Source organism: Pleurodeles waltl, chromosome 1_2 (genome assembly GCF_031143425.1).
Source record: "Pleurodeles waltl isolate 20211129_DDA chromosome 1_2, aPleWal1.hap1.20221129, whole genome shotgun sequence".
Taxonomy (NCBI): domain Eukaryota; kingdom Metazoa; phylum Chordata; class Amphibia; order Caudata; family Salamandridae; genus Pleurodeles; species Pleurodeles waltl.
In genome coordinates this window covers 1,285,066,212-1,285,093,446 of record NC_090437.1, presented here as the reverse complement: position 1 = coordinate 1,285,093,446, position 27,235 = coordinate 1,285,066,212, and the positions used below count along the sequence as shown (strand labels likewise).

The 27,235-nt window shown below is 42.8% G+C and overlaps 1 protein-coding gene across 1 annotated transcript in view; it reads left to right on the top strand.

Annotated features, from left to right (window-relative positions):
* DNAAF9 (dynein axonemal assembly factor 9) overlaps nucleotides 1-27,235 on the top strand; it is a 597,478-nt gene that overhangs the window by 72,486 nt on the left and 497,757 nt on the right. The window contains exon 2 of the mRNA XM_069205040.1: nucleotides 6,292-6,371. Coding sequence (XP_069061141.1) covers nucleotides 6,292-6,371 — 80 coding nt within the window. The remainder of the gene's footprint in view (nucleotides 1-6,291; nucleotides 6,372-27,235) is intronic.

Below are 27,235 nucleotides of genomic sequence, written 5' to 3'. Positions count from 1 at the left end.
CCACCGATAGATGGATAGAGAGAAATATAGGATTTTAATAAAAACAAATGCTATTGGTTAACAACAGACCTAAGTAGGAGCCCAATTGCTATATGTCTTTTTATTAGTGCAGATTTACTTATTTCATGAATTCACATGAGTTTACAGAAGTAGACCGAGAAATCATACTCCTAGAAAATATTTGTGAACTGCATTTTAGCACAAGCAAATATGCATGTGTAGATTTCCCCATACGTAAACATGTTGAGTGTTTAGAAGTTTACTTTCCATGTAACCACTTTTTCCCCAACCCTGGAAGAAGTTTTACTTCTGCCCTTTTCAGGAGTAAATTTTCACCTTTTCCGAGTTTTGGAAAACATTAGGTAAGATCTTGTGAAAACCCATAAAACATGCAAGGTAGCAGGTTTGCACAGACTCAGAAGGGCGTTCCAACCCTGGAACGTTTGCTTACCGCTGCCTCCAACCGCAGTTTCTAGAGCTGCATAAAGGTGGCAAAACAAGAAAATTGCTGGTCTTCAAGCCCTACTATAGTATTAGGCATAATCAGAGAGGCTATTATCAGAGCTCTTATATGATGAGATTGTTGCCTTAATGTGTAGCCACTGTACATGGCACCACAGGGACAAGTAGATTTTTTGTTTTTACAGGACAGTTAGATTTAGGAAGGAACGTGTCCTATCGGCAAGTAGATATTTTATTAAATTCCACACCCTGTAGGCCACAGTATTTTGAGCATGGTCACATTGATCCATTTGACTTCCTGTTAGGTTTTGTTGCTGGGCACCAGGTAGCCTTTTTGTAGACTACAGATGCCATTTTAATTGCCAATGTATGTATTTGTCTATTTTGGATGTTCATGCTTGGAAGGCTTTGTCTGTCATAAAGAAATAGTAATGTTATTGAATCACTCTTTCAATTGTTACACTTTGCTGTCATGATATCATGGTAGATTTACAGTTTTTGTTGTTCTCATAGTTAAAGACTTGCACGGTTGCTTTTGTAAGGATGGAAGTTATAGACCCTTACGCAAAAGAATCTACTTAGCAGTATTTTGCTGTGTATGTGTTTTAGTTTCAATATTTACACTGGTCTTCATCTTCTGACTCATTTTTATAACACTCGTCATTAAAGATAGAGCTTAACTCTGGTAATGCAGCCTGTTCAGAAAAGGGGCCATAATCACATATTGTTGTATCCCATAATTTTGGTTCATTATGGAATTTTCTAGGGTGACCTGAGGGTTAGCACACACATCACCCGCCTGCTATCAACAGTCTAAGGGAATACAGTTTGATAGGCTCTAGAATCGATTTAACAGAGAATTTTAAAACAAGCCAGAAATTCAAAAAATCTGTATGGTGGATGATTTGGAGGATTAAGATGTCACAGTTTCACTAGTTTTGTGCTAGAATTTTCTGTGGCGCTGTAGTGTGGGCTTTGATTTACATCCTCCTCTCTTAGCCTCTTCCCACCACTCCATCCTTTTCAACAGCTGTGGTGACTCTGGAATTACTTGAATGTGCTGAGTTAGAGCAAAAACATAGCATCATTATTTGCCGTGACGGAGAATGTGGTCTCTTGGTACAAACCGCCATCTGTCTGGTATAGGCCCGAGCACATTCACAGCGTCTGATGCTCATTCTGCCCCTTTGTGGTCTTAAATGAATGTTCTTCTTTCATGCAAAATGTAGTACATTTCGATCACTGCCAAGTCACCACAGAATTCTGGTCTCTAACATTTAATTGCTTACTCTTCAGGCATTTGGTTTAGAAGGTACAGCTTTTCTATAGGACTAACACAGTTTGCATCCTTTCTCAGTGACAGATGAATATGAATTATTCATGAGCCAAACTCACTAACATTTTGAAAGAAGTTGAAATTGTTTATTGTGGGGTTCCTTCAATTGTTTGTGTGGGGTTCTTCAATGATTTTTGTATTTTTCAGAGTTTAGGAAATTCTGTGGGTTTTTCATGTGTGTGTGTGTTTTTTTTTTTTTTTTTTTTCGATTATGGCTATGGGTTTCAATATACACAGAGTGGGATTTTGGTCAGCCCCTTGAGTCAATCAGGATTCATAGAGTGCGGTTAATCACTTGTGAATGTATCCAGCTGCTGAGAACATTGCCACTTAGGGACCAGTTTAACAGCCAGACCTAGAGTCCTTTCCTGAATTCCAGAAGATAGAATGAAGTCTGTAGGAGTGTCCTCCACTGTTGCTTCAGTGGATGTGTGTGGGGGAGGAGGAGGTTTGGAGGCATGCGAGGGAGAGGGAAGCAGAGCGCAGGTGTCTGGAGGATTGATGGAAGTTAAGGCAGTGGTTGATGTATGCTGATCTTTGATTGTGAAAGGCTTTGTAGGTGTGGATCAGCATCTTAAATTGGCATTTCTTCTTAGTGGGGAGCCAGTGGAGCTTCTTGAGGTGTGGGGGTTGGTGTGAGTCAGTTTGGGGAGGTCGAGGATGAATCTGGCTGTTGAATTCTGTATGGTCTGAAGTCTCTCCAGGATGTGCCTGGTGATTCCTACGTAGAGTGTGTTGCCATAGTTTAGCTTGCTGGTGACTAGGACTAGAGTGATGGTTCGTCTCCCTTCTGGTGAGTGAACTTAAGCTGGAAGGAGCAGGTGTTGTGTTCATTCAGAAAGTGAATGAGCAGTAAAGTTGCTTTTAAGTCTTGTTTTTAGCTTGCAGCCTTTCTTTTTACTAATTATTTCATATCTTATCCTGGAAAATGGTGCTTACTTTTCTTACTCTTATTAGAATTCCAGCTTTTTGTCAAGTGAGCTGTCTGACAAACATTGTGAAACAAAAGGCTGTAAGATGTCAGGTTTCTTTTTTCTTGCACACATTTACGCAGCTTGAAAATTAATAGTACAAGTGTTTAAAAATATATCAGGAATGACAAAATAACACTAATTCAGAAGTGTGATGCAAACAAAGATTTAAATAGGAGCAAAACAAATCAGTACTTGGTGATGTGCAAATGAAAAATATTTGCAGAAACTAGATTTTCAAACATTGTACGCTATACAGTTTTATCAGCAAAACCGCATGTCAGTGGGAAGTTTTGTGGCCATTTCAATGGAAAATCTGCTGATTGCAAATAAGTGTCATTGATTTATCAATCAAAGCATTTTTAAAGAGCACTACTCACCCGTGGGGGGGGGAAGGCTGCTGCTGCTCGAACAACCAAGTCTTGAGGTGTCTCCCGAAGCTAAGCAGGTCCTGTGTCTGTCGCAGGTGGGTGGGAAGAGTGTTCCACATCTTGGCGGCGAGGTGGGGGAACGATCTGCCACTGGCGATTGTTCTGTGGATGCCTGGGACGGTGGCGAGGGCAAGGTCAGTGGAGTGAAGCTGTCGGGTCGGGGTGTAGAAGGAGAGCCGTCTGTTGAGGTATACTGGCCCAGTGTTGTGCAGTGCCTTGTGAGCGTGGGTGAGGAGTTTGAACGTGATTCTTTTGTTGATGGGGAGCCAGTGCAGGTCTCTCAGGTGGGCTGTGATGTGGCTGTGGCGGGGATGTCCTGGAGGTATTCTGTATGCGCTGTAGTCTTTTCTGGAGCTTGGCCGTGGTTACTGTGTTATTAAAAGTGTTAGATTTTAAACATGATTTGAGAAACATTCCTGCTCCCTCCCTGATGGCAATGCGGTTAATGAACTGAGAGACAAGTCAGTGGTCATGTGTCCTATATGTGGCTGGATTTGTATTATTTATGGAGCAAATGTTTGGTCTATTAAATCAAACAGAAGTGTTTGATTTAATAGACTAAACATTTGATGATGTATGAGAAGGTGCTCTCATATGTGGTAAAGAAAAAAGTGACGGTTCATTAAGTTAAAATATTTACCCAGGATCTCATAATTTGAAGCCAGTCAAGAGCATCGTAATTAGGTCCAGTAGAATACTTATGTCACTAGACCTGCAGGTCTAGTAACATTTTATGATTTTTCAAGGCTAGCTTATGGTGGGAGGGGAGCGGGGGAATCTTCTCATAGTGAGATGATGAGTTGGGTGTTGTCTGCAGAGGATGTTCATTCCATTCCATGGGTGCTGACAATGTTGACAAAGGGAGTCCTGCAGATGTTGAACAGTGTAAGGCTGAGAGAGAGCCTTGAGAGACAATGCAAATCATGCTTTAGAGTTCTGGGACTCATGATTTGATGGTTTTGTTGTCGGTCTCACTTCCCTCCTTCTGATTTTATGGTTTGCCGCTCTCTTCTTGTAGCTACTCTGCCCCATGAGCATTCTGGTTTTGCGTAGATCTGATTGGACGAGTTCGATCCTTTGACTGCTTGGTTGGGGGAACTCCTGTTTTGTTTCTTCTTTAACTTTAGGAACTTCATAGGGAGTTCTATCCTTTGACTGGTTAGTTGAGGGAACTCCTTTTTTTTTTTTTTTTTTTTTTTTTCCTTCAACTTTAGGAAGTTCATGGGGATGTATAGGTTTTTTGCTCTAACCCTTTGTCCGATGTGATGCTTCCCCCTCACATTCATATACATATTTTTGTAATATTTCCAAGAACTCCCCCTTTCAAGTCCGCCATTGTTCTTCTCTCTTCCCAATTGCTCTAGCTGCTTTGTGGCTTTACTTTCCCTTAGCTCGCTCCCATCCCCACCACGGGACTGTTAAACCCCATCCTACTGTTGCTTCTCATGTTTTTCTTTACAAATATTGTTTTATATTTTGGAGGGCCTGACAGCTGCATTTTGGTGTCTGGTCCATTCCTTTGTTAAAATGTGCCTTCACGCTTTCTTTTTTTAATTTTTTTTTTTAATTTACCAATCATGATGTGCATCTGCTGTCTTGAAACTGTAAATTGGGAAGAAAAAAAAACTTAAAATGGCAGCTCGGTCATCCTGCTTGTGTCATGACCTTTGCCTGCAGACATGCGTATGGTCACCATAGCAAGCATGTGTCATGACCTTTGCCTGCAGACATGGGTACGGTCACCATAGCAAGATGGGCATCCACCATTTTGAAACGGTAAATAAGAAATAAAACAAAATGGCAGCCTTGTTATTATGCATGTGCGCATGTGCGTTGAGACATAGGCTTACCATCTGGGTTTTTAGTAGGAAACTTGTTCTAAGATTGCTTGACATGTGGGCATCTTATCTCTTGACACATGGGCTGCATGCCGCTTCAAACAAGCTATGGCAAAGCCAATAGCTCAGCTATTTAAAATTTTAGATTTATTTGTTTTTAGAGTGCTTTTTTACTTTATTCATACTTGAAGACAGATGGTTTTATGCTTTGTAAACAATGAAAAAAATATGTTTTGCATCACTCATTATATATATTCTGCAGTTGGCAGTTCTGTGGGGAAGCCAGCCACAGGCAGTAGTTTGCCCCTCTGCCACTCTTAGCTACTAGCCCTGAGTGACAGTGGAGAAACACAGTGGCTGCAACTTGCAGTACCATTAACCTCCCTTTCCCCACTGCCTGAAGTCATACTCTTGGTATTCTGTTATAAGTGATGGGAAAGTCATCTGTTACTTTGCAACATACTAAGCTGGAAGCCAGCAGAGTGGCACTTGTGACCCTATGCTGCACTGAAAAAGTTCCTGCAATAGCACAGCTGCTATATTTTGCAACTCTTTCTTTTTTTTTTTAACTACATCAGGATTACTCTTCATAATACTGTCAAAGTTTGCAAAAATAATTGTCTTTAGTACCAAGTCCCAAGATTTGCAACTTGCACAAGCCTTGACGTTCCAAGGAGTGCACATGGAATCTGCACATCATAAATTTGACTGTATATTCTAGATTATTCTTACATCTCAAGTTTATCCACAGGGAAGAGGATTTGTGGAAGTAGGCATGGTGGACATGTGGAGTTTCTCTACCATTCTTAACCATTTGCCGAGACCCTGGGAGTGTTGCTTATCTTTGGTCACCCTAGAACTATGGAAACAGGCTTACATTACTTTAAGGGATACCAACACCAACAAATTATTCCATGCATTTTCCATGGCTACATTACCCGTCACTCAATTAATTATCTTTTTTGCGGGCCATGGCCCTAAAAGTATACTCTAGAAAACGTACCACATTCTAGATTTTCTCAAGTCGTTGGGGGACTCTGTGGTTTGAAAAATCTGTGTTGGTTTTTGTTCAGTCGTGTGTCACTTGGGTGCGCAAAATGTTTTGGGAGTTGTGTCCTAAGAGCGTCAATGTAATCTATAAAATATCCATTGATGCCATCCATTCAGTGTTTGTGCCTCTGTTATAATGTTTCATTTACAATGGTGAATACTAAGCTATTAACTATTCCTTTCCTTTTTTCCTTTCTGTTTAGTTGCAGCCGCCTTAGACAAGTTCAGAGCATCCTCAAACAAAGCTGCAAATCCAGACCCGATGGAATACTCTGCATTTTAGGTTTGTATTTAATCAAAGTTAATTTAGTTTTCAGTTTTGTGCTTTGAACACTAAAAGCACTGTGTCTAAAAAATATTCTTCATGTGTGAGCTAATGTTTCCCTTTTTGTTGGGATTATTTGGGAGTTACGGAAGGACTTGAAAAGTTGAAAAGCCTGCTATTCCCCTTATAATCGTTTGTGCTGGCTAGCCAGGTCTGCTAATGTACACAGGCCTCCATTGCAGCCTCTGGCATGGCCTACGTTACGCTTTCTGCACCACTTTTCCTTTGATTCTCATGCCTTAAGTTTTTGTGGACATTTTCATTTACCTTTATATTTTTTCATTGGGATTCTCTTCCTTCAGTGGGATGTTTTTAGAGTTACGTTGTGGGGATTTCTTTGCTAAGCTTTGCTGTTAAAATATGTTCGATGGCATGTGTAGCTGCAGATACACATGCTGTGCATATCCCGCCATCTAGTGTTGGACTCTGAGTGTTACAAGTTGTTTTTCTTCGAAGAAGTCTTTTCGAGTCACGAGATCGAGGGACTCCTCCCATTTCGGCTCCATTGCGCATGGGCGTCGACTCCATCTTAGATTGTTTTCTTTCCGCCATCGGGTTCGGACGTGTTCCTCTTCGCTCCGTGTTTCGGTTCGGAAAGTTAGTTAGATATCGGAAAAATTCGACGGTATTGTTTGCGTTCGGTATCGGGTTAGTTAACGCAGATCGACACCGAATTTAGAAGAGCTTCGGTGGCCCTTCAGGGTTTCGATTCCCCGGTGGGGCCTGGTCGGCCCGACCACGTGCGTCTACAACACTAATGGAACAGACCCCATTCCGCTTCTGCCCCGAATGCCACAACAAGTATCCTTACACAGATCAACATTTGGTCTGTAATATGTGTTTGTCTCCCGAACACAAAGAGGATACCTGTGAGGCCTGTCGAGCGTTTCGGTCGAGGAAAACGCTGAGGGACCGAAGAGCGAGAAGGCTTCAATTGGCGTCGGCGCCGTCAGAACACCACGACTTGGAAGAAGAAGAAACCTTCTCCATCGCTGACTCTGACTCGGACGAGGCCGAAACAGAACAGACGCCGAAAACCGTGAGTAAAACAGCCCCGGCCAAAACTCACGTAAAAATCATCAAAGCCCAGGGGACGCCACCGCCGGCAGGCCATGGCTTAACCCAAAAAATCGGTGACCGTCCATCGGCACCGAAAAAGGGCACACATGTGTCGAAGTCATCCGACTCCGGTCGAGATACCGGCACAGAAAAGACTCGGCCCCGAGACACTGGGTCAGAACAATCTCGACATCGAGATACCGCCACCGAGATCAGTCGGCACCGAGAGATCGGAACACCGAAACTCAAAAAAGTGGCTTCGGAGCCGAAAAAGACAGTTGAAAAGGTTTCAATACCGAAACATCCGGCTTCGGAGGCGAAAACAAGTTCCTACACCGAGGAACAAGGGCTTTCCACACAAATGCAAAGCCATAAATTCGGGCAAGAGCTAGAAGCAGGGGAGCCAGATTATACACAGAGAAGGCTCCATATCCAAAAGGAGACAGGGAAGATAAGAACTCTCCCTCCTATAAGGATGAAAAGGAAACTGTCTTTCCAAGAGAAGGATAAACAACCACAAACAAAGGTGGCAAAACAAGTAACTCCGCCACCATCACCACAACGCTCACCGCAATCATCACCAATTGCTAGCCCACCTATGGTGCAGTCTCCAACGCACACAGGCATGAGCCAAGATGACATAGATGCATGGGATCTTTATGATGCGCCTGTGTCAGATAACAGTCCCGACTGTTACCCAGCAAAACCATCACCACCTGAAGACCGTACTGCTTACACACAGGTGGTGTCCAGAGCAGCTGCTTTTCACAATGTGACACTGCACGCTGAGCCTATCGAAGATGACTTTTTATTTAATACTCTGTTGTCCACACATAGTCAGTACCAGAGTCTTCCGATGCTACCTGGAATGTTGAAACACGCAAAGCAAGTATTTCAAGAACCCGTAAAAGGCAGGGCCATTACTCCTAGGGTGGAGAAAAAATACAAGCCTCCACCAACAGACCCTATGTACATCACACAGCAACTGACACCGGACTCCGTAGTAGGCGCAGCACGCCAAAGGGCGAATTCACACACCTCCGGAGATGCACCACCACCCGACAAAGAAAGTCGCAAGTTCGACGCAGCGGGAAAAAGAGTGGCAGCACAAGCAGCCAATCAATGGCGCATTGCAAATTCACAGGCTTTGCTGTCAAGATATGACAGAGCCCACTGGGATGAAATGCAACACTTTATTGAACATCTGCCCAAAGAATTCCAAAAACGTGCACAACAAGTGGTAGAAGAGGGCCAAAGTATCTCAAATAACCAGATACGTTCAGCAATGGACACAGCAGACACAGCTGCAAGAACTGTAAATACAGCGGTCACAATTCGGCAACACGCATGGCTCCGCACCTCAGGATTCAAGCCCGAAATACAACAGGCTGTGCTTAATATGCCTTTTAATGGACAGCAGTTGTTTGGGCCGGAAGTGGACACAGCTATCGAGAAGCTGAAAAAATATACAGATACGGCCAAGGCCATGGGCGCGCTCTACTCCCCACAGAGCAGAGGCACTTTTAGGAAGACACAATTTAGAGGGGGGTTTCGGGGCCAAACCACAGAACCCTCAACCTCACATACCACAGCCAGTATCAGAGAGGAGGCTTTCGGGGACAATACAGAGGTGGACCGTTCCCTAAGACTAGAGGGAAGTTCCAAAGTCCAAAGACCCCTCAAAACAAACAGTGACTTCAGTGTCACAAATCCCCAACACATAACACCAGTGGGGGGGAGACTAACATATTTTTACCAAAATTGGGAGGAAATAACAGACTCGTGGGTCCTAGCCATCATCCAACATGGCTATTGCATAGAATTCCTACAATTACCACCAAATGTGCCTCCAAAAACACACATGTCCAAACAACACATGGATCTATTACAGATAGAAGTCCAAGCGTTGTTACAAAAAGATGCAATAGAACTAGTACCCAATCACCAGAAAGGAACAGGGGTTTACTCCCTGTACTTTCTCATACCCAAAAAAGACAAAACTCTAAGACCCATATTAGATCTCAGAACACTAAATCTTTACATCAAATCAGATCACTTTCACATGGTGACACTTCAAGACGTAATCCCCTTTCTCAAACAACAAGACTACATGACCACATTAGATCTCAAAGATGTGTCCTTCCATATACCCATACATCCTTGACACAGGAAATACTTACGGTTTGTAATCCAGGGAGTACATTACCAGTTCAAAGTGTTACCATTCGGAATAACAACATCACCAAGGGTATTTACAAAATGCCTTGCAGTAGTAGCGCCACATATCAGAAGACAGCACATACATGTGTTCCCGTATCTAGACGATTGGTTAATCAAAACCAACACACAAGAACAGTGTTCAACACACAAAAAACGTCATAGAAACCCTTCACAAACTAGGTTTCTCACTAAACTACCAAAAATCACACAGCCGCGTCAAATACAACCATACTTAGGAGCAACAATTAACACAAAAAAAGGGATTGCCACTCCAAGTCCACAAAGGGTACAAGCATTCCAAAATGTAATACAAAGCATGCACCCAAACCAGAAGTATCAGGTCAAATTAGTGATGAAACTACTAGGCATGATGACCTCATGCATAGCCATTGTCCCAAACGCAAGATTACACATGCGTCCCTTACAACAGTGCCTAGCAACACAATGGACACAAGCACAGGGTCAACTACAAGATCTAGTGTTGATAGACCGCCAAACACACACCTCGCTACAATGGTGGAATCATAAATTTAAATCAAGGGCAGCTTTTCCAGGACCCAGTGCCTCAATACGTGAGCACAACAGATGCTTCTATGGTAGGGTGGGGAGCACACCTCAACTAACACAGCATCCAGGGACAATGGGACACTCAGCAGAAACAACTTCACATAAATCAGCTAGAACTACTAGCAGTGTTTCTAGCGTTGAAAGCATTTCAACCGCTAATAGCCCACAAACATATTCTTGTCAAAACAGACAACATGACAACAATGTATTACTTAAACAAACAGGGAGGCACACACTCATCACAACTGTGTCTCTTGGCACAAAAAATTTGGCATTGGGCGAATCACAATCACATTCACCTAATAGCGCAATACATCCCAGGAATTCAAAACCAGTTGGCAGACAATCTCAGTCGAGATCACCAACAGATCCACGAATCGGAGATTCATCCCCAGATACTACAAACCTACTTCAAAAACTGGGGAACACCGCAAATAGACCTATTCGCAACAAGAGAAAACGCAAAATGCCAAAACTTCGCATCCAGGTACCCACACCCTCAGTCCAAGGGCAATGCACTATGGATCAGCTGGTCAGGGATATTTGCTTACGCTTTTTCCCCTCTCCCACTCATTCCGTATCTAGTAAACAAACTGAGTCAAAACAAACTCAAACTAATACTAATAGCACCAACTTGGGCACGACAACCTTGGTACACAACACTACTAGACCTGTCAGTAGTGCCTCATATCAAACTACCAAACAGACCAGATCTGTTAACTCAACACAAACAGCAGATCAGACACCCGAATCCAGCATCGCTCAATCTAGCAATCTGGCTCCTGAAGTCTTAGAATTCGGACATCTAAACCTCACACAGGAATGTATGGAGGTCATCAAACAGGCTAGAAAACCTACTACAAGACATTGCTACACAAATAAATGGAAACGATTTGTTTATTACTGTCATAATAATCAAATTCAACCATTACACGTGTCCGCTACACACATTGTAAGCCACTTACAAAAATCTAAGTTAGCTTTTTCATCCATTAAAATACATCTCACAGCAATTTCAGCTTATCTGCTAATTAAACATTCAACTTCGCTATTTAAAATCCCAGTCATAAAAGCTTTTATGGAGGGTCTAAAAAGGATCATTCCAACGAGAACACCACCAGTTCCTTCGTGGAACCTCAATATTGTATTAGCGAGACTCATGGGTCCACCATTCTAACCAATGCACTCTTGTGAAATGCAATACTTAACTTGGAAAGTAGCCTTCCTAATAGCTATCACATCTCTCAGAAGAGTAAGTGAAATACAAGCCTTTACCATACAGGAACCCTTTATACAAATACACAAACATAAAGTGGTTCTACGTACAAATCCAAAATTTTTGCCAAAAGTTATATCACCGTTCCACTTAAACCAAACTGTGGAACTCCCAGTGTTTTTTCCACAACCAGACACTGTAGCTGAAAGAGCATTACATACATTAGACATAAAAAGAGCTCGAATGTACTACATTGATAGAACCAAACAGTTTCGCAAAACAAAACAATTGTTTGTAGCTTACCAAAAACCTCATACAGGGAATCCAATATCCAAACAAGGCATTGCCAGATGGATAGTTAAATGTATTCAAACCTGCTATGTTAAAGCAAAGAGAGAACTGCCTATTATACCAAAGGCACACTCAACCAGAAAGAAAGGAGCTACCATGGCCTTTCTAGGAAATATACCAATGACAGAAATCTGTAAGGCAGCCACATGGTCTACGCCTCATACATTCACTAAACATTACTGCGTGGATGTGTTAACAACACAACAAGCCACAGTAGGTCAAGCTGTACTAAGAACTTTATTTCAAACAACTTCAACTCCTACAGGCTAAACCACTGCTTTTGTGGAGATAACTGCTTACTAGTCTATGCACAGCATGTGCATCTGCAGCGACAGATGCCACCGAACGGAAAATGTCACTTACCCAGTGTACATCTGTTCGTGGCATTAGTCGCTGCAGATTCACATGCGCCCTCCCACCTCCCCGGGAGCCTGTAGCCGGTGTAAGTTGATCAAAATTAAACTCGTACATTTGTAAATTTGTAAATATAATACTTTGTCACATTATGTGAACATACTTACTCCATTGCATGGGCATTATTACTATATACACAACTCCTACCTCACCCTCTGCGGGGAAAACAATCTAAGATGGAGTCGATGCCCATGCGCAATGGAGCCGAAATGGGAGGAGTCCCTCGATCTCGTGACTCAAAGACTTCTTCGAAGAAAAACAACTTGTAACACTCCGAGCCCAACACTAGATGGCGGGATATGCACAGCATGTGTATCTGCAGCATCTCATGCCACGAACAGATGTACACTGGGTAAGTGACATTTTCCATATATATATATATATATATATATATATATATATATATATATATATATATATATATATATATATATATATATCTATATATATATATCTCTGTTAAAATCTGTCCAAGAATGACTAGTTTTTGGGAAACGTCAAAAAGAACGCGTCGTCACCAACGCAGACGTTTCCCATGCAAGCAGAACAACGCTTGCCTGAACAACTGCCTTTTTCTTTGACTTAACCACACATGTGCCAAACTACGCACATGCGTGGTTAAGGCAGAGATGAGCCTAGTGGATCGGGAGAGGACGCAGTGAGGTAAGTGGGGCTGGGGCAGGGTTGGTGGGTAGTTTTTAGGAGGGGGTGGATTAAGGGCTTAGGGTGAGGGGGGGTTCAGGGTATTTTTGTTTTGTGGCGGCGGTGGGGGGGGTTGGGGAAGTTTGTTGTTTAGGGCTAGGGATGAGTGGGGGGTTCAGGGTAGTTTATTTTTTTACGGGTGGAGGACGGTAGGGGTAGTTTAATTTTTAAGGGTGGGTATAGGGGGGCCGGGGTAGTTTAGTTTTTAGGGGCAGGGAAGGTTTAAGAAAAGCTGGGAGGAGAAGAGGAAGGATCGGGAGAGGACGCAGTGAGTTAAGTGGGGCTGGGGCAGGGTTTGAGGAGGCAGTTTTTAGGGGTGGGTTGGATTTAGTGCTTAGTGCTTAGTGTGGGTAGGTGTTCGGGGTAGTTTATTTTTTAGGGGTGGTTGTGGGGGTTTGGGAAAGTTTAGTTTTTAGGGCTTAGGGTGCTGGGACAGGGTAGTTAATTTTTTAGGGGTGGGATCGGGACAGGGAGCGATGAGGTAAGTGGGGCAGGATTTGGGGGTAGCTTGTAGCGATGGGGATGGATTTAGGGCGTAGGTAGTTTTTCTTTTTTTTTTTTTTGTTAGCGCTTAGGGTGGGTGGGGGTTCGATATAGTCTACTTATTAGGGTGGGGGTAGTCTTGGGCCTCAGGGCAGGTGGTGGGGGGGGGTTGGAGTACTTTTTTAGGTGAAGAGGTGGGGGTTGTATGACACAACCACGCATGCTGTTTCAACATATGACTTTACTAAGCATGCTTTTACAATGAAATTCATGTAGAGGCATGTGTGAAAAAGACGCAGTCGTGGTTCTGACCACGTTGTTAAGGCATGCATGGTTCTGGCATGTGAGATTGTGTGATACAACCCTAGTTTTTACATCTAGCTTTTGAGATAGCTGTAGTCGTTTTGCCACACTATGTTTTGTTGGAAAATAATTTTGTAGGCTTTTAGTGGATGTTTCACATCCATTGTTCTATTAGATTGTCAATCACAGTTTAACTCCACCCACCACAGTATGGGTTCTTGGCTTAAGTCACCTTCAACCATAAGCTCCTTGTGAGTGAGGGATGGCATTTTGCTAGTAAAAGCCAACTATTAAAAGAGTGCCCTTTAATTCATCAGATTGTTGGACAATGTGTCTGTAATAAGGGTTCTTTCATTTTTTGCCATGGTTGTGTACGACAGTTTTTCTGTTTTGGTCTCCATAAGTCTACACTCCTTATTTCAACGTCTTCTTCCTCACTGTCTGTCCCCTTTAAAGTGGTTCATGACTTTTTCTCGCCTGCTGACACTGCTGAGAGTCTTTGTAGTTCTGTAGACCCTTTTCTGCTGATTGGACCACTTGCTGCCAGGTACCCCTTTGATTGCATCTCCTGCCCTGATCACTATCCTTCAGCCTGAAGCTACCAGGCATGTTAGAATGGTGGCAAGTGTATGAGGCTGATGTGGCATCTTGCTTGCGTAGGTGCTCCTTGCATATTAATTTTGTTTTCATCTTGTTTGTTTTTCTTCACCCTGTTCAAATAGTGTATTGTGTTAGAGCACGGCCTAATATTTAACGTATGCTTCATTGCCTGTGTTACTATGCCAAGGTTCTGTGATAATATTTTCTGTTCTATTCAAGAGCTAACTGCTAGCAGACAAGGAATTTTATTTATTCATTATTTGACTCATTAAGTGTGCACTCCTGTGGTCTGCCTTGTATTTATCTGCCATATTATCTGTCCTCTTACTAGGACCTCCTTGGCCTGTTCCTGCGCTAGTGAGAGTCCATTCTCTTTAGTTTGGCAAGCACTCACCAGGTTATTGATTTACTTTTGGTGGTTAGGTCACTCCCATCGTCTCTAATAGCCGATAACCGTTCCTTAGTCAGCAGTGACAAACCCCGTTAGAATGGTGCTCAGATCATGTGGTTGGTGACCACTGCTGTTCTTTGCTAATTTGTGACCACAGCTGCTCTTTGTTTATTAATTGTGTCTTAATTCTCCATGTTGTCACCTTGGGAAATGGCCTGCTGTAAGCTTTACTTGTGATTTGTTTTGCAACTGAATGGCTGTGCTTTCATTACCGCTTAGTTGCCTGTTTATTTTATCTCTTATTTTCAAGGCCAAATAACAAGGACCAGTCCCTTGTGTGTCTCATTAATTATGCATTACCTCTAAGTCTCTCGTTTAGTCACAGTCATTACATTGGAGGTGACCCACCTCCAGGACAGGAAAAAGTGTAGGTGAATTCTGTAAATGAAACTCCACCCACTCTCCAGGATGAGATAGATAGATAGATAGATATATATATATATATATATATATATATATAGATATATATATATATATATAGATATATATATATACTAGCATTCCCAGAAGCCTCCTGTTCGTCTTCCTGTCTTCAGGACCAGGACGGGTACGAGGGAGGCGTGAGATGTCTTTTTAAGGAATTATTGGAGGATCGCACCATTATGGGGAGGAACCCTCTGCTTGCTGGTCTTGCAGAGGTCCCCTCTTTCTTCGATGGATTTTTATTTAACCTACTGCGCAGGGCAACGTTGCCTGTTCAGTAATATGTATGCTCCTTGCACTTCATCATCCAGGGCAGAGATAGATCTGTGCTTGCGCATGCACAGAGGATGGGGAATCTGCGCATGACCAAACTTTGTAGCCCTTCTCCTTAATCATTTATTTATCAGAAGGAATGCTCAGGTAAATATGTGCTCTGTGCAGGATTGTGATTTGGTGTTTGGTAGTTTTTCTTGCTGTTTTCTGACTCTTCATTCAGACACTTCAGTTATTCATTCCTCATTATTGTTAAGCATTCTTCCAAGAGGAGACGTTTCTCCCTCACCTTCCAGCTCTTCGGGGTCTCCTCGCACCTTTAATATCTCCTCTTCTTTGCTCTAAATACATAGAAAGGGCACAACTGAGACTGAGGAGAAGAAGATAAAAATTGTCTTCAATACTTTTAAAAACTTTCACAAAGATGATTTAGAATCCAGCAAGAAGCCTGTTGGTGATGTGCTTTCTGCTTCAGTTGTTTCTTCAGATTCGTATAAAAACCACTTCACCTCTGAACATAAAGGAAAATATATTTCCAGAGAGACATTACCTGAAGCTTTGGCACATATTAGAGAAAACATGAGTTTTTATCCCGTTGAGAAGCCCTTTACCTCTCAGGAGTCCAGTTCCAGAAGCCTGTTAATGATGGGCTCCCAATTCACCATTTTGTGCTAGACGTGATCCAGAGAAAAACGCTCTTCCAAGATTTATGTCCAAATTATATTCTATGGGAAAAGTTGACACACTTTTGACAGATGCTATCCATGTTGATTCAGTGATTGCTTGTTCGGTTGGCAGGTCTTCAGTAGAAGAGGAGAATATTTTGAAGCACCTTACAAATAAGAAAGTTAATTCCTCTCTTAACAGGGTTTTTTCAGGATCTCTTAGCTATTAGAGCAGGTGTATATAGAGCCTATACTGTTCAATGTTTAATTACAGACTTCAAAACTTTATTTAAAGGAATCCAAGATGGCATTGAGTGTTCTGACTTTTGGAAACAATTGAAAACTAGGTGAAGTTGCTTTCATACATATTATTTGACTTTGTGAGATCTAAAGCTCTTGCAAGTGGGAATTCTGTGGTTGCCTTTCGCAGTTTATGTCTGGAACACAGACTCTGCCCAGAGATCTACAGTTTCAAAAATGCCCTTTGAAGGTTTTTTTTTTTTTTTTTTTTTTAAGACTTGCATGATAAATTGCAAAATCTTTTTAAAGACCGTAAACATTCCTTTTCAAGTACGTTTCTTCAAAAACCATCTAGGTTGTCAACTTGGAAAACCTTTAGACAGCCTTCAGGGAAGTAGCACTTTTGGTCAATCAGCAAGGAATCCGATCAAGCCACCTTCCTTTTGAAAGCAGAAACAGGAAAGATTAAAAAACAAACAGTCCTATTTGTGTTGGGTTGGGAGAAGATGTCCAACAGCCAATGGTTGGCAGTCGAATAAAGAAGTTATTTTCTGCCTTGCATCAGATAACAAAGGACAAATGAGTCCTCAGTATTGTAAAAAGGGTTATTATGTAAACGTCTTATCTGGACGATTGGTTGCTGCATGCTCCATCCAAACAGGTATGCTTTAATTTCTGGAGAAGGCAAAGCTAGTTACTTCCAACCTGGGTCGTCTGTTAAGCAACTCTGTGCTACAAGCGTTCCCGTTTTCACTGGGGAAAAGATTCAGATTTAGGACAAGCCATTCTTCCAGAATCATTCACCTTCAAAATCTGATTAGGCTTCTCTTCAACAGGACAGAATTTTCAGCCAGGCAGTGGTAAATTCATTGGCATTTGGCGGCACGTGTCTTTACAGTATAGTGGGCTCATCTTCATCTCTCCTCACTTTTGCTGCATCTACAGAGATTTTATTCCACAAAAGTTAATTTGCTGGACATCATGATTCCTCTTTCTTGGGATGTAAAGGAAGAACCGAGATGGTGGATGGGCACAGATAACTGTGTCAAGGGAATGGAAATGCATCCTCAGCAAACACTGGTTCTAACAAAAGACGCTGGTCAAGATGGCGAGCTACCATCAATTTTGATTCTTGCCAGCTGAAGTGGTCACTGTTGGAGAAGTAGAGATCGTTAAACTGAAGGGTGCTAGGGACGATCCACCGGTCACTGGTACTTTTCAAGGCATTGATTTTTCAGAAGGATGTATTGTTCAGGAACGGGCCACACAGTCCTGATGGCCTTTGTCAATCACCAGGAGAGCACTCAATCCAGGTCCCTGAATCACATAGTGAAGGTTTTAAGCTCCCAGAGTTAGTCAGCTGTTCACATCAGGGGAGTAGACAACAGTTAGGCAGACCTGTTGAGCAGGGAATTTCTGTCCTCCAAGAACCTGTAACTTTCTCGGACAATCTTTAGCAATATATGCAGGAAGTTCGGAATGCCGTAACTTGATCTATTTGCTGCAAAGGACAATGCTGTAATTCATATACTGCTCCCGATTTCAAGAGAAGAAAGCCTGGGAAAATGATGCTTTGCTGATAGTGACCCAAGAGCCCAAGAAATGACTTTATGCCTTTCCTCGGTTTCATCTAGTTACGAAAGGTGTAGGCCAAGATTCAGTGGGAGAAGTCGAAACAAATCCTCTTAGTTCCATTTTGGCCATGTCAGTCATTCTTCCCTATGATGAAAGGCATGTCCAAGGTTCCTCCTTAGATTCTTCCTTTTCCTCTGAGGACATCATCTACCTCTAAACCCATATCTGTTGGTTCGGAAGTTTAGGCATAATTTTCTAAACAAGGGCTTTCTGGATAATGTGGTAAACTCTGTTAGAAACTCCAGGAGCCCTTCTACAATCAAAGCTTTTTCTAAACACTAGCTTTCTTTTGATAAGTTATGTTCTGTGCATCATCTTGTCTTGTGACATCTGGTTTACAGTTCTTCATGGAAGATTTTCATTTTAGTCTTTCTATCTCCACTTTCAGATCCCAGTGGTTTGCAGTTAAGGAATTTAGGGAACCCCAAAGTAAAATCAATTCCTTAGTGTCTCTTTTTGACATGGTTACCCCCTCCCCCCCACTTTTAGCCTGGTACATGATGTGATCTCGACTGAAAGTGCAATGGGTTATTGCCAACCAGGTCCCCAGTGCCCTTTCCCCAAACTGCACAGTTTTTTTTTCCTCCCAATTAGCAAATCCTTTAGCACCCTTTGTAAGTCCCTAGTAAATGGGACCCCTGGTACCTAGGGTCTGAAGTGCTAAAGAGGATCCCTAAGGGCTGCAGCCACCCTATGGGCCCCTCACCAAGCACGACAGGCTGCCTTTGCAGGCTGCATGTCTTGGTGCAGACAAAAGTGAAAATATGACATGGCACACAGTCTGTGTGCCATATACCCTAACACTGCATGCAATATATGTAAGTCACCCCCCTAGCAGGACCTTACATCCCTAAGGAAGGGTGCATTATATTACATGTGAGGGCAGATATACCCCTGCTGTCTCTTTGTCAATTCGTATAGATAGTAAATGACCAGGGAAGCTATTTTAGATGCATGTGCTGGACACTGGTCAATACAAGTTCCCCAGGTATATGATGGCTTCACTTTAGATAGGGGTGTTTGCTATCAAACATCTCGTATTGGTGAACCCACACTGATGCCAATGTTGGATTTACCAATACATGCACCCAGAGGGCACCTTAGAGGTACGACCTGAAACCCTACCAGCCTCTGGTGTGCTCGCTGACCAGTTTCTGCCAACCTGCCACCTGGGACACCATTCTGGACCCCTAGGGTGAAAGTCCTCTGCTCTCAGGAGGTCCAGAACAAAGGCCTGTCTGGGAAGAGGGTGTAACACCCCCTCCCACAGGATGACCTGGTGATTAGCCTTCCTAAAGCTGCAAGCCTCAAAGGGCTGCCACCTTTGAGATGTGAATCTGGCTCCCCTCACAAGAGAGGAAGTCACCCCCCCACCCTAAAAAAAGAGCCCATTTGGCACCTCCACAGGCAGAAACATTAGCTAGTCGTTGGGAGTGCCCCCTCCGGCTAGTACCACCCTTAGTACTAGCCTGCAGTCTCTTTTCACAGTGACCATTCTCCATAGGCACGCATTGGGCACCTGATGCTGTTTTACACACTGCACTTGGCCACTCTCGTGCCACTGAGGGTGTACTGTGGATTCTGCCTTGTACCTTGCACACTACTCACCTTAACCCCAGGAGACTGGTCTTGTAAGTCACTGTACTATACCTGTTTGCAGAACTTGTTTTTCCTCCTTAGGATAATATTGCAGAACTCATAAATTGCAGTGTCCACTTTTTAAAGTGAAAACAGTTACTTTTTAAAAACGTACTTACCTGAACAATTTTTCTCTGATGCCTAAACGTATATAAAGGTACTTGCTCTGTTTAGGTCGAGAATAGCAGTGCGTGAGCGCTGCTTTTCCAACGTGTTATCTATCTGGGCTTTTAACCACACCCACCTCACGACCATCACTATCGCTCGTTCATGGACTTGCCCTTCAAAAATCCTTTGTTATCATTGGTAAATGTTTTACGTTTAGCCCTTCTTGAGGCGGTTTGGTTACCGCCTTGGACATCACCCCTGTTACATGGCTAATTGCACTTTTGCCAATACTTTTGACTGTGAGCGAACTTCTTTTTCCTTGTGTGTGTCTCCTTCATGCTCATGGCATGGCGCTTTGAATCGGCTCACTTATGTGAAACTGTTTTACTTTTAATATTTAATTTATATGTCAAGAAATGTTCAGTTAGGAGTTTAAACACTAATAGCTCTAACTTGAGCAAATGCGAGACCCAGTGCATTGCAAATACTTGTTATACGTTGATGTGGATGTCCTTTTTGAGTTGTGTGTCTCAATTATTGACTATTGTGTGTGTTTGTAGATGTCTTGCACTTCTCTGTGATACATTTAAGGCTTCTTGACCACACTACCCCTAAATAGAGTATTTTGGGATTGCATGACAAGCCCTGTCCACTCACTAGGAGACCACTGGACCCTTTACACAGTATTTACATAACACAAAGTGCCAGCTTCCTACACTTAATATCTAGAGTAGTTGAGTTTATCTGTTTTTAAGCCTGTGGTTCAACCATGTTCTCCTTACCTGAATCTTCTTTCAGTAATAAGTTCTCTACACGGTCCTCCTAATGAACCTCAGGATTCAGTAGTTTTGAAGTTTTTCCTTTAAGGCTTGCTTCCTGGTGGCCATTACATGTGTTGTAGGATTGGGAAACTTTCTGCTCTTCTGTGTCGCCCTACCTTTCTTAGATTTTTTGAGGATGGAGTAATTGTAAGACCTGATCCGCCTTTTACACCAAAGGTTAGCTTTTCTTTTCATACTTTAAAAGAGGGATTCTTTTGTCTTTCTTTCATTCTCATTCTCATTCATCAGAAGATAAACCTGCCTTACATGCTTGGGATGTTAAGAGTGCTTTCTTTTTTATTTTAACAGCTTTCAAGATTTCATGAAGTCTCATCATCTATTTGTCACTTTTTGCCAAGCAAGACCAGGGAGGAAAACCACAAAAATGATTTGAGCGGGTGGATTAAATCCATAATTAATCAGGCAAATTAAACTGCTTGTGATCAGGATTTGGTACAAGGCAGATCGATAAGAAGTATGGTGGCTTCTTGGGCTGCAAGTGTCTGCGCACAGGAGATCTGTAGTGCAGCCACTTGGGCCTCAGACAATACAGCTCTAAAACATTACAGATAGAATAGTATAGTTGACAACCAATCAGATTTTATAGTGAGATACTAAAGCCAGTGATGACCTTAATATTTCACTTTCTGTTTCAGTGTTTTTTTTTTTTTATGTCAGGTATGAATTAAATTAATGGGTGTGCATTCTGACAGTTTAAATTGTCTATGTCTAAATAGTCAAAGGCTTCTTTCTTTACCATACATCAACTGTAATTACAGGGCCGAAGGATGTAGAGAGAATGCCCTGATTACTTACTAATCTTCATTAATCTTAGTCTTACTCATCCTTGTCCCAGTCATTGCAATCCCTCCTACCCTTTTTCCTAAACCTTTGGCAGAACTTTGATATCCCGCAGGATTCTGGGAATGATAACCTGTATGAATCACCCTGGAGTGTGGGTGGGCTTCATTGACGGAATTTTACTGTGCATCTCCTGTCATGGAGGTGGGTCATCTCAACTGTAATCACTGTAACGAGTAGGGCTAAGAATAATGAAGAGTACTGGTAAGTAATCCCGCGTGATGCACATTCTTCTTTTTCTGTGGAGAAGCAATTTTGCTATAATCGGGGTCATCCTTTCACTTGGGACCGTGAAAGAGCTGCAAAACTTTGGCTGAAGGATTTCTTGCATATTGTAGGCTCTGCGTCTTTTGCATTGTAAAAGTGGTGTTTTATGGATACACGTGTACTTAAATCTCCTATTTCCCTGCTTGTCCTTTCACCAGAGTTGATAAATCGCCCCTGTCTTATGTTAACAATATTTGTTTAGAACCCTCTACCATTTGAATGACATAGTTGGCAGGTTGCCAATGCCCATTCATAATTAGCTTCTCTTTTGTAAGGCTACCATTTCCTGAATGCAAAATAAAAACATGGACTTGGACCATCCATTCAGCATGGATCTGACGCACAGCAGTGCTGGTGTAACACAGTAGTTCTTTATATATCACATTCAGACTGGCTTTGTAACCCATTCAATTTTGCATTCTGGCACCTGCCTGGTAATACATGTTCCATCATGCCACATGCTGCTGCTGCTCTAAAGATCCAGAATGGCTGAAGGTGTGGGCACTTGGAAGCTACAAGGGGCTGTTAACGAGCTCTGTCGTAAGGGTCAGTTTAAAACACGGCTGTTATTTTCCCACCAAGCAACACTCAGCATACTGGACTTGTCTGCCTAAATGTATGACAAAGCAAATGCAACAAAACTAAACCAATAGAGGTGGCTTTTTTATCTGAAAGTATTGTTTGATTGGTTGGAGAGTGTGTGTGTATGGTTGTGTGAGTGGTTGAATGTGTGTTAATGCATCAGTGGTACACCCAGTCACTTCTTTATTCAACCCTCCATCCACGCTCTCACTTATCAATTCGTATTAATTTGCCAACTCACTCAATATTGCAGCACCCACGTACCAAATGACACTTAAATAAATCATTTAATAATGCACTTTTGCAGAAAAAGGCCTGAACTATTGGCTTTACGATGTGGTGGCAACAATGACATTAAAATCCCTGTTACTGTTTAGGAAGTGGAGTTTGATCTGACTTGGCAGAGACTACAGTTTGATGGCATAGTTTGTTTAAAGTGCTCAACCCTTGCCTTGGTTGAAATACCACCGGTAGCAGGGCTCTGAGTTAGAGGACCTTAGTTGGACACATACCTTTGTATAACTAATTCATAATGTGAGGTGGATGGGGCTGTGAAATTGAAATATATATTTGTCCTGGTGTCTTTCCTCCTAAGCCTAAAGGAGACAATGGAAGTAGGCATACCGGTCTGTTCTCTGTGCAAGAACTTTGCCCCCAGTATCAACAGTTAAAAAGCAGATGCTTTATCCTCATTCTTGGCATCAAAGTTGACTGTTTCAGGACAAGCCTGAGATTCCCATGCTAAACTGGTGTCCGTGTGGCATGGCCCTATGGATTCCGTGCTTCTGCTTGTCTAACTGGTGTCTGTTTAAAGTTTGATATTATGATTAATATGTAGATTGATCTCATTCCACACTTTCTTTGCCAATGTAACCTACTTATATTATGAACTGAAATTTCCCATAGTTTCATTCGCTACCTACCTTGTAACTTCCACTCTATCAAATCTCCTGGAGTTGAGGATCACCACACTTTAAAAGGCGTCCCTTAGATGGCTATTGCTGCAGCTCGAGTCTAGAATAAAAAATTAACTGGCTAAGTAGCTCTTCTAGAGGATGGTATTTGTGGATATTCAAATAATGATACATTCAAGCACTTGGTTAGCTGGACGTACACTCACCAGTTAAGAAGACAACCTCTGATGCTGGTCTCTTCCTTGCCATCTTCTGACATTCTTGAGCAGAAACACGTTCTCTGTGACAGAACGAGGCTATTGCTTTCTTAATCACAAGATAAGGCATTTTGTCTCAACTCAGATATGTTGTGGCGAACGCCACGCACTCTTTCAGTGCCTGTGAACCTTTCTCAGAGTACCAGAAGGAGCTCCGTCCGGCTTCAAGCATTGAAGTCGGTGCCCTGTGGACTATGCAGCTGTGAAACCAGCTTTTGAATCCATTAATTTGGAATGTGATCTTTCTGATATGCAAGAAAAAGGAGGTGTCTTCCCCACTTCAAGCAGTGTGTTCCAAATCAGTAGTTTTTTAAATGTTTTTAATGGTCTGCATTTTTGTTTGATCTTTTAATTTTATCCGAAATTAATTCATCCTCCCTGAAGTCTGCAGTTGGTTTTGAACTTTCAAAGAGACTGGCTTTGCCTACATTCACTTACAACCAGCTAGTGTGCTTCCCAGCTTTAAATCCGCTCAGAACGACCCTTTCCTTCTTTAATATTTTAATTAGTTACATATTTTTGCACAAATCCCATTGTGAGCTGTAAACTGCTAATGCAACAGTGTAAGTTTTTATAGCATTGTATTCCGTAATATGCCATGATTTAATTGAAATGCATTGGTCACCCTCTTGCATTGTCTCAGCACAAGAAGAATGTATTGAGTTGTAGGAAAACAGGCTTTTTGCAGGTTTTCCCCACTTTTTGCCCCCATTTGGACTAATAGTTGCTGATTTATGACTGAAAGTTCACTGGAGACTGGTAACCAGGCCCAGTGTTCTCTACCTGAGTTGGTATTTGTGAATTGGTATCCCCAATCACTATGACCTTAACTCCCCCCTTATGAGTCCCTAGTACAGGGAGTGCAGAATTATTAGGCAAATGAGTATTTTGACCACATCATCCTCTTTATGCATGTTGTCTGACTCCAAGCTGTATAGGCTCGAAAGCCTACTACCAATTAAGCATATTAGGTGATGTGCATCTCTGTAATGAGAAGGGGTGTGGTCTAATGACATCAACACCCTATATCAGGTGTGCATAATTATTAGGCAACTTCCTTTCCTTTGGCAAAATGGGTCAAAAGAAGGACTTGACAGGCTCAGAAAAGTCAAAAATAGTGAGATATCTTGCAGAGGGATGCAGCACTCTTAAAATTGCAAAGCTTCTGAAGCGTGATCATCGAACAATCAAGCGTTTCATTCAAAATAGTCAACAGGGTCGCAAGAAGCGTGTGGAAAAACCAAGGCGCAAAATAACTGCCCATGACCTGAGAAAAGTCAAGCGTGCAGCTGCCACGATGCCACTTGCCACCAGTTTGGCCATATTTCAGAGCTGCAACATCACTGGAGTGCCCAAAAGCACAAGGTGTGCAATACTCAGAGACATGGCCAAGGTAAGAAAGGCTGAAAGACGACCACCACTGAACAAGACACACAAGCTGAAACGTCAAGACTGGGCCAAGAAATATCTCAAGACTGATTTTTCTAAGGTTTTATGGACTGATGAAATGAGAGTGAGTCTTGATGGGCCAGATGGATGGGCCCGTGGCTGGATTGGTAAAGGGCAGAGAGCTCCAGTCCGACTCAGACGCCAGCAAGGTGGAGGTGGAGTACTGGTTTGGGCTGGTATCATCAAAGATGAGCTTGTGGGGCCTTTTCGGGTTGAGGATGGAGTCAAGCTCAACTCCCAGTCCTACTGCCAGTTCCTGGAAGACACCTTCTTCAAGCAGTGGTACAGGAAGAAGTCTGCATCCTTCAAGAAAAACATGATTTTCATGCAGGACAATGCTCCATCACACGCGTCCAAGTACTCCACAGCGTGGCTGGCAAGAAAGGGTATAAAAGAAGGAAATCTAATGACATGGCCTCCTTGTTCACCTGATCTGAACCCCATTGAGAACCTGTGGTCCATCATCAAATGTGAGATTTACAAGGAGGGAAAACAGTACACCTCTCTGAACAGTGTCTGGGAGGCTGTGGTTGCTGCTGCACGCAATGTTGATGGTGAACAGATCAAAACACTGACAGAATCCATGGATGGCAGGCTTTTGAGTGTCCTTGCAAAGAAAGGTGGCTATATTGGTCACTGATTTGTTTTTGTTTTGTTTTTGAATGTCAGAAATGTATATTTGTGAATGTTGAGATGTTATATTGGTTTCACTGGTAATAATAAATAATTGAAATGGGTATATATATTTTTTTTTGTTAAGTTGCCTAATAATTATGCACAGTAATAGTCACCTGCACACACAGATATCCCCCTAACATAGCTAAAACTAAAAACAAACTAAAAACTACTTCCAAAAATATTCAGCTTTGATATTAATGAGTTTTTTGGTTTCATTGAGAACATGGTTCATACAACTTGCCTAATAATTCTGCACTCCCTGTATATGGTAGCAGTGGCACCTAGGGTATGGGTGTTAAAGGGTGCACCAGGGCCTGAAGCACAGTTTATGCCACTCAGAGTGACCCAAGTAAACTGCTAACAGGCCTGCCATTGCTGACTGCAGGAGCAGTGTAAACAGCTTGAACTAGACTGGATGTGACACACATGGTGTTTGAGCAAAGCACTATCTTTACTATATGTCAGTTACACCTAAGGAAGGCCTCCTGAGCCCAGAAGGCAGGGAGCATTCTAGTAAAGGTATGGACATGTAAGTAAAAGCTTATATGTCCCTACGGTGGCCTTTTCCATTAAATGCTACTGTAAATGAAAAGCAGTTCATAGAATAACATGGCTGGCACCCGGGCAAACCCGAGGTTGCCAGCTTCATTATGGTACCGCCAAAATGGGCCACGTTTAGTATTAATCAACATGCCTTCTTCCCCCGGACATGAATAGTGTGTTGAGGGCGATGTGGCATGCATCCAGGTGGTGACCTTACGAGGTTGCCCACCTAGTTGCTCTAGTGTTCCTGTGCTGTGGCTGCCAGCTCGTAGCTGCTGCTGCCAAGACAGGATTCTGACCCCGTGGGCCGAAGTGTGAACACACCCAGAAGTCAGGACAAAGGCCTGTATGGGAAGGACATCACACTTTCCTCCCTCCCAGGAAAGCTACTGAAGTAGCACATCAAGGTAGTGAGATTCAAAGGGCACACTGCCTCTGATATGCAAGCAGGCTGTCCTCCTTGGAGGACAACACCATCCTTCTGTCCCAGGCACATTTGCACCTGGGCAGGCAGGGCATACGCCCCCAGAATGCTAGCCCCACCTCTAGGGTGGGCTACCTGGTCTGTACAGCCAAGGAAAACTTCTGCCATCTTGCAAAGTAGCAAAATAAAATAAAGGCTTCTAGGTTGAAAAGGCGCCACAACCCACCAGATGTGGTCACCTCAGGGGCTTATTAGCTGCTGGGGCTAGTAGCCCATTGACTATTTGCACCCACACTTCAGTGCCCCTAAATCTAGGATTTAAAGGGCACCCATGGCACCAGAACCCTCAGATCTGCAACACCTTGGAAAGAAAGGACAGAAGGAGACCCACGTCAATGACAACAGCAACCTGCACAAAAGACGTCATACATTGAACCTGTGTGAACCTTTCTGGAACTGCTCGACTATGACTTGACCTGGACAAATGTTTGATTCCTCCCCAGCAGGAAAGAACCCTTTGTGAGCCAAAGGCAAGGCCAGACTCCGCTGGACTAGTAGTAGTAGTTCCCTGCACACGGCAGGTAAAAAGCACCTACTGGACCCGAAGAAGCACGGGCCATCTTGCCCTCTGAGAGATCGCCCAAAGGCAGGTGGTCCAGTGCATTGTGGGAAGTGCAG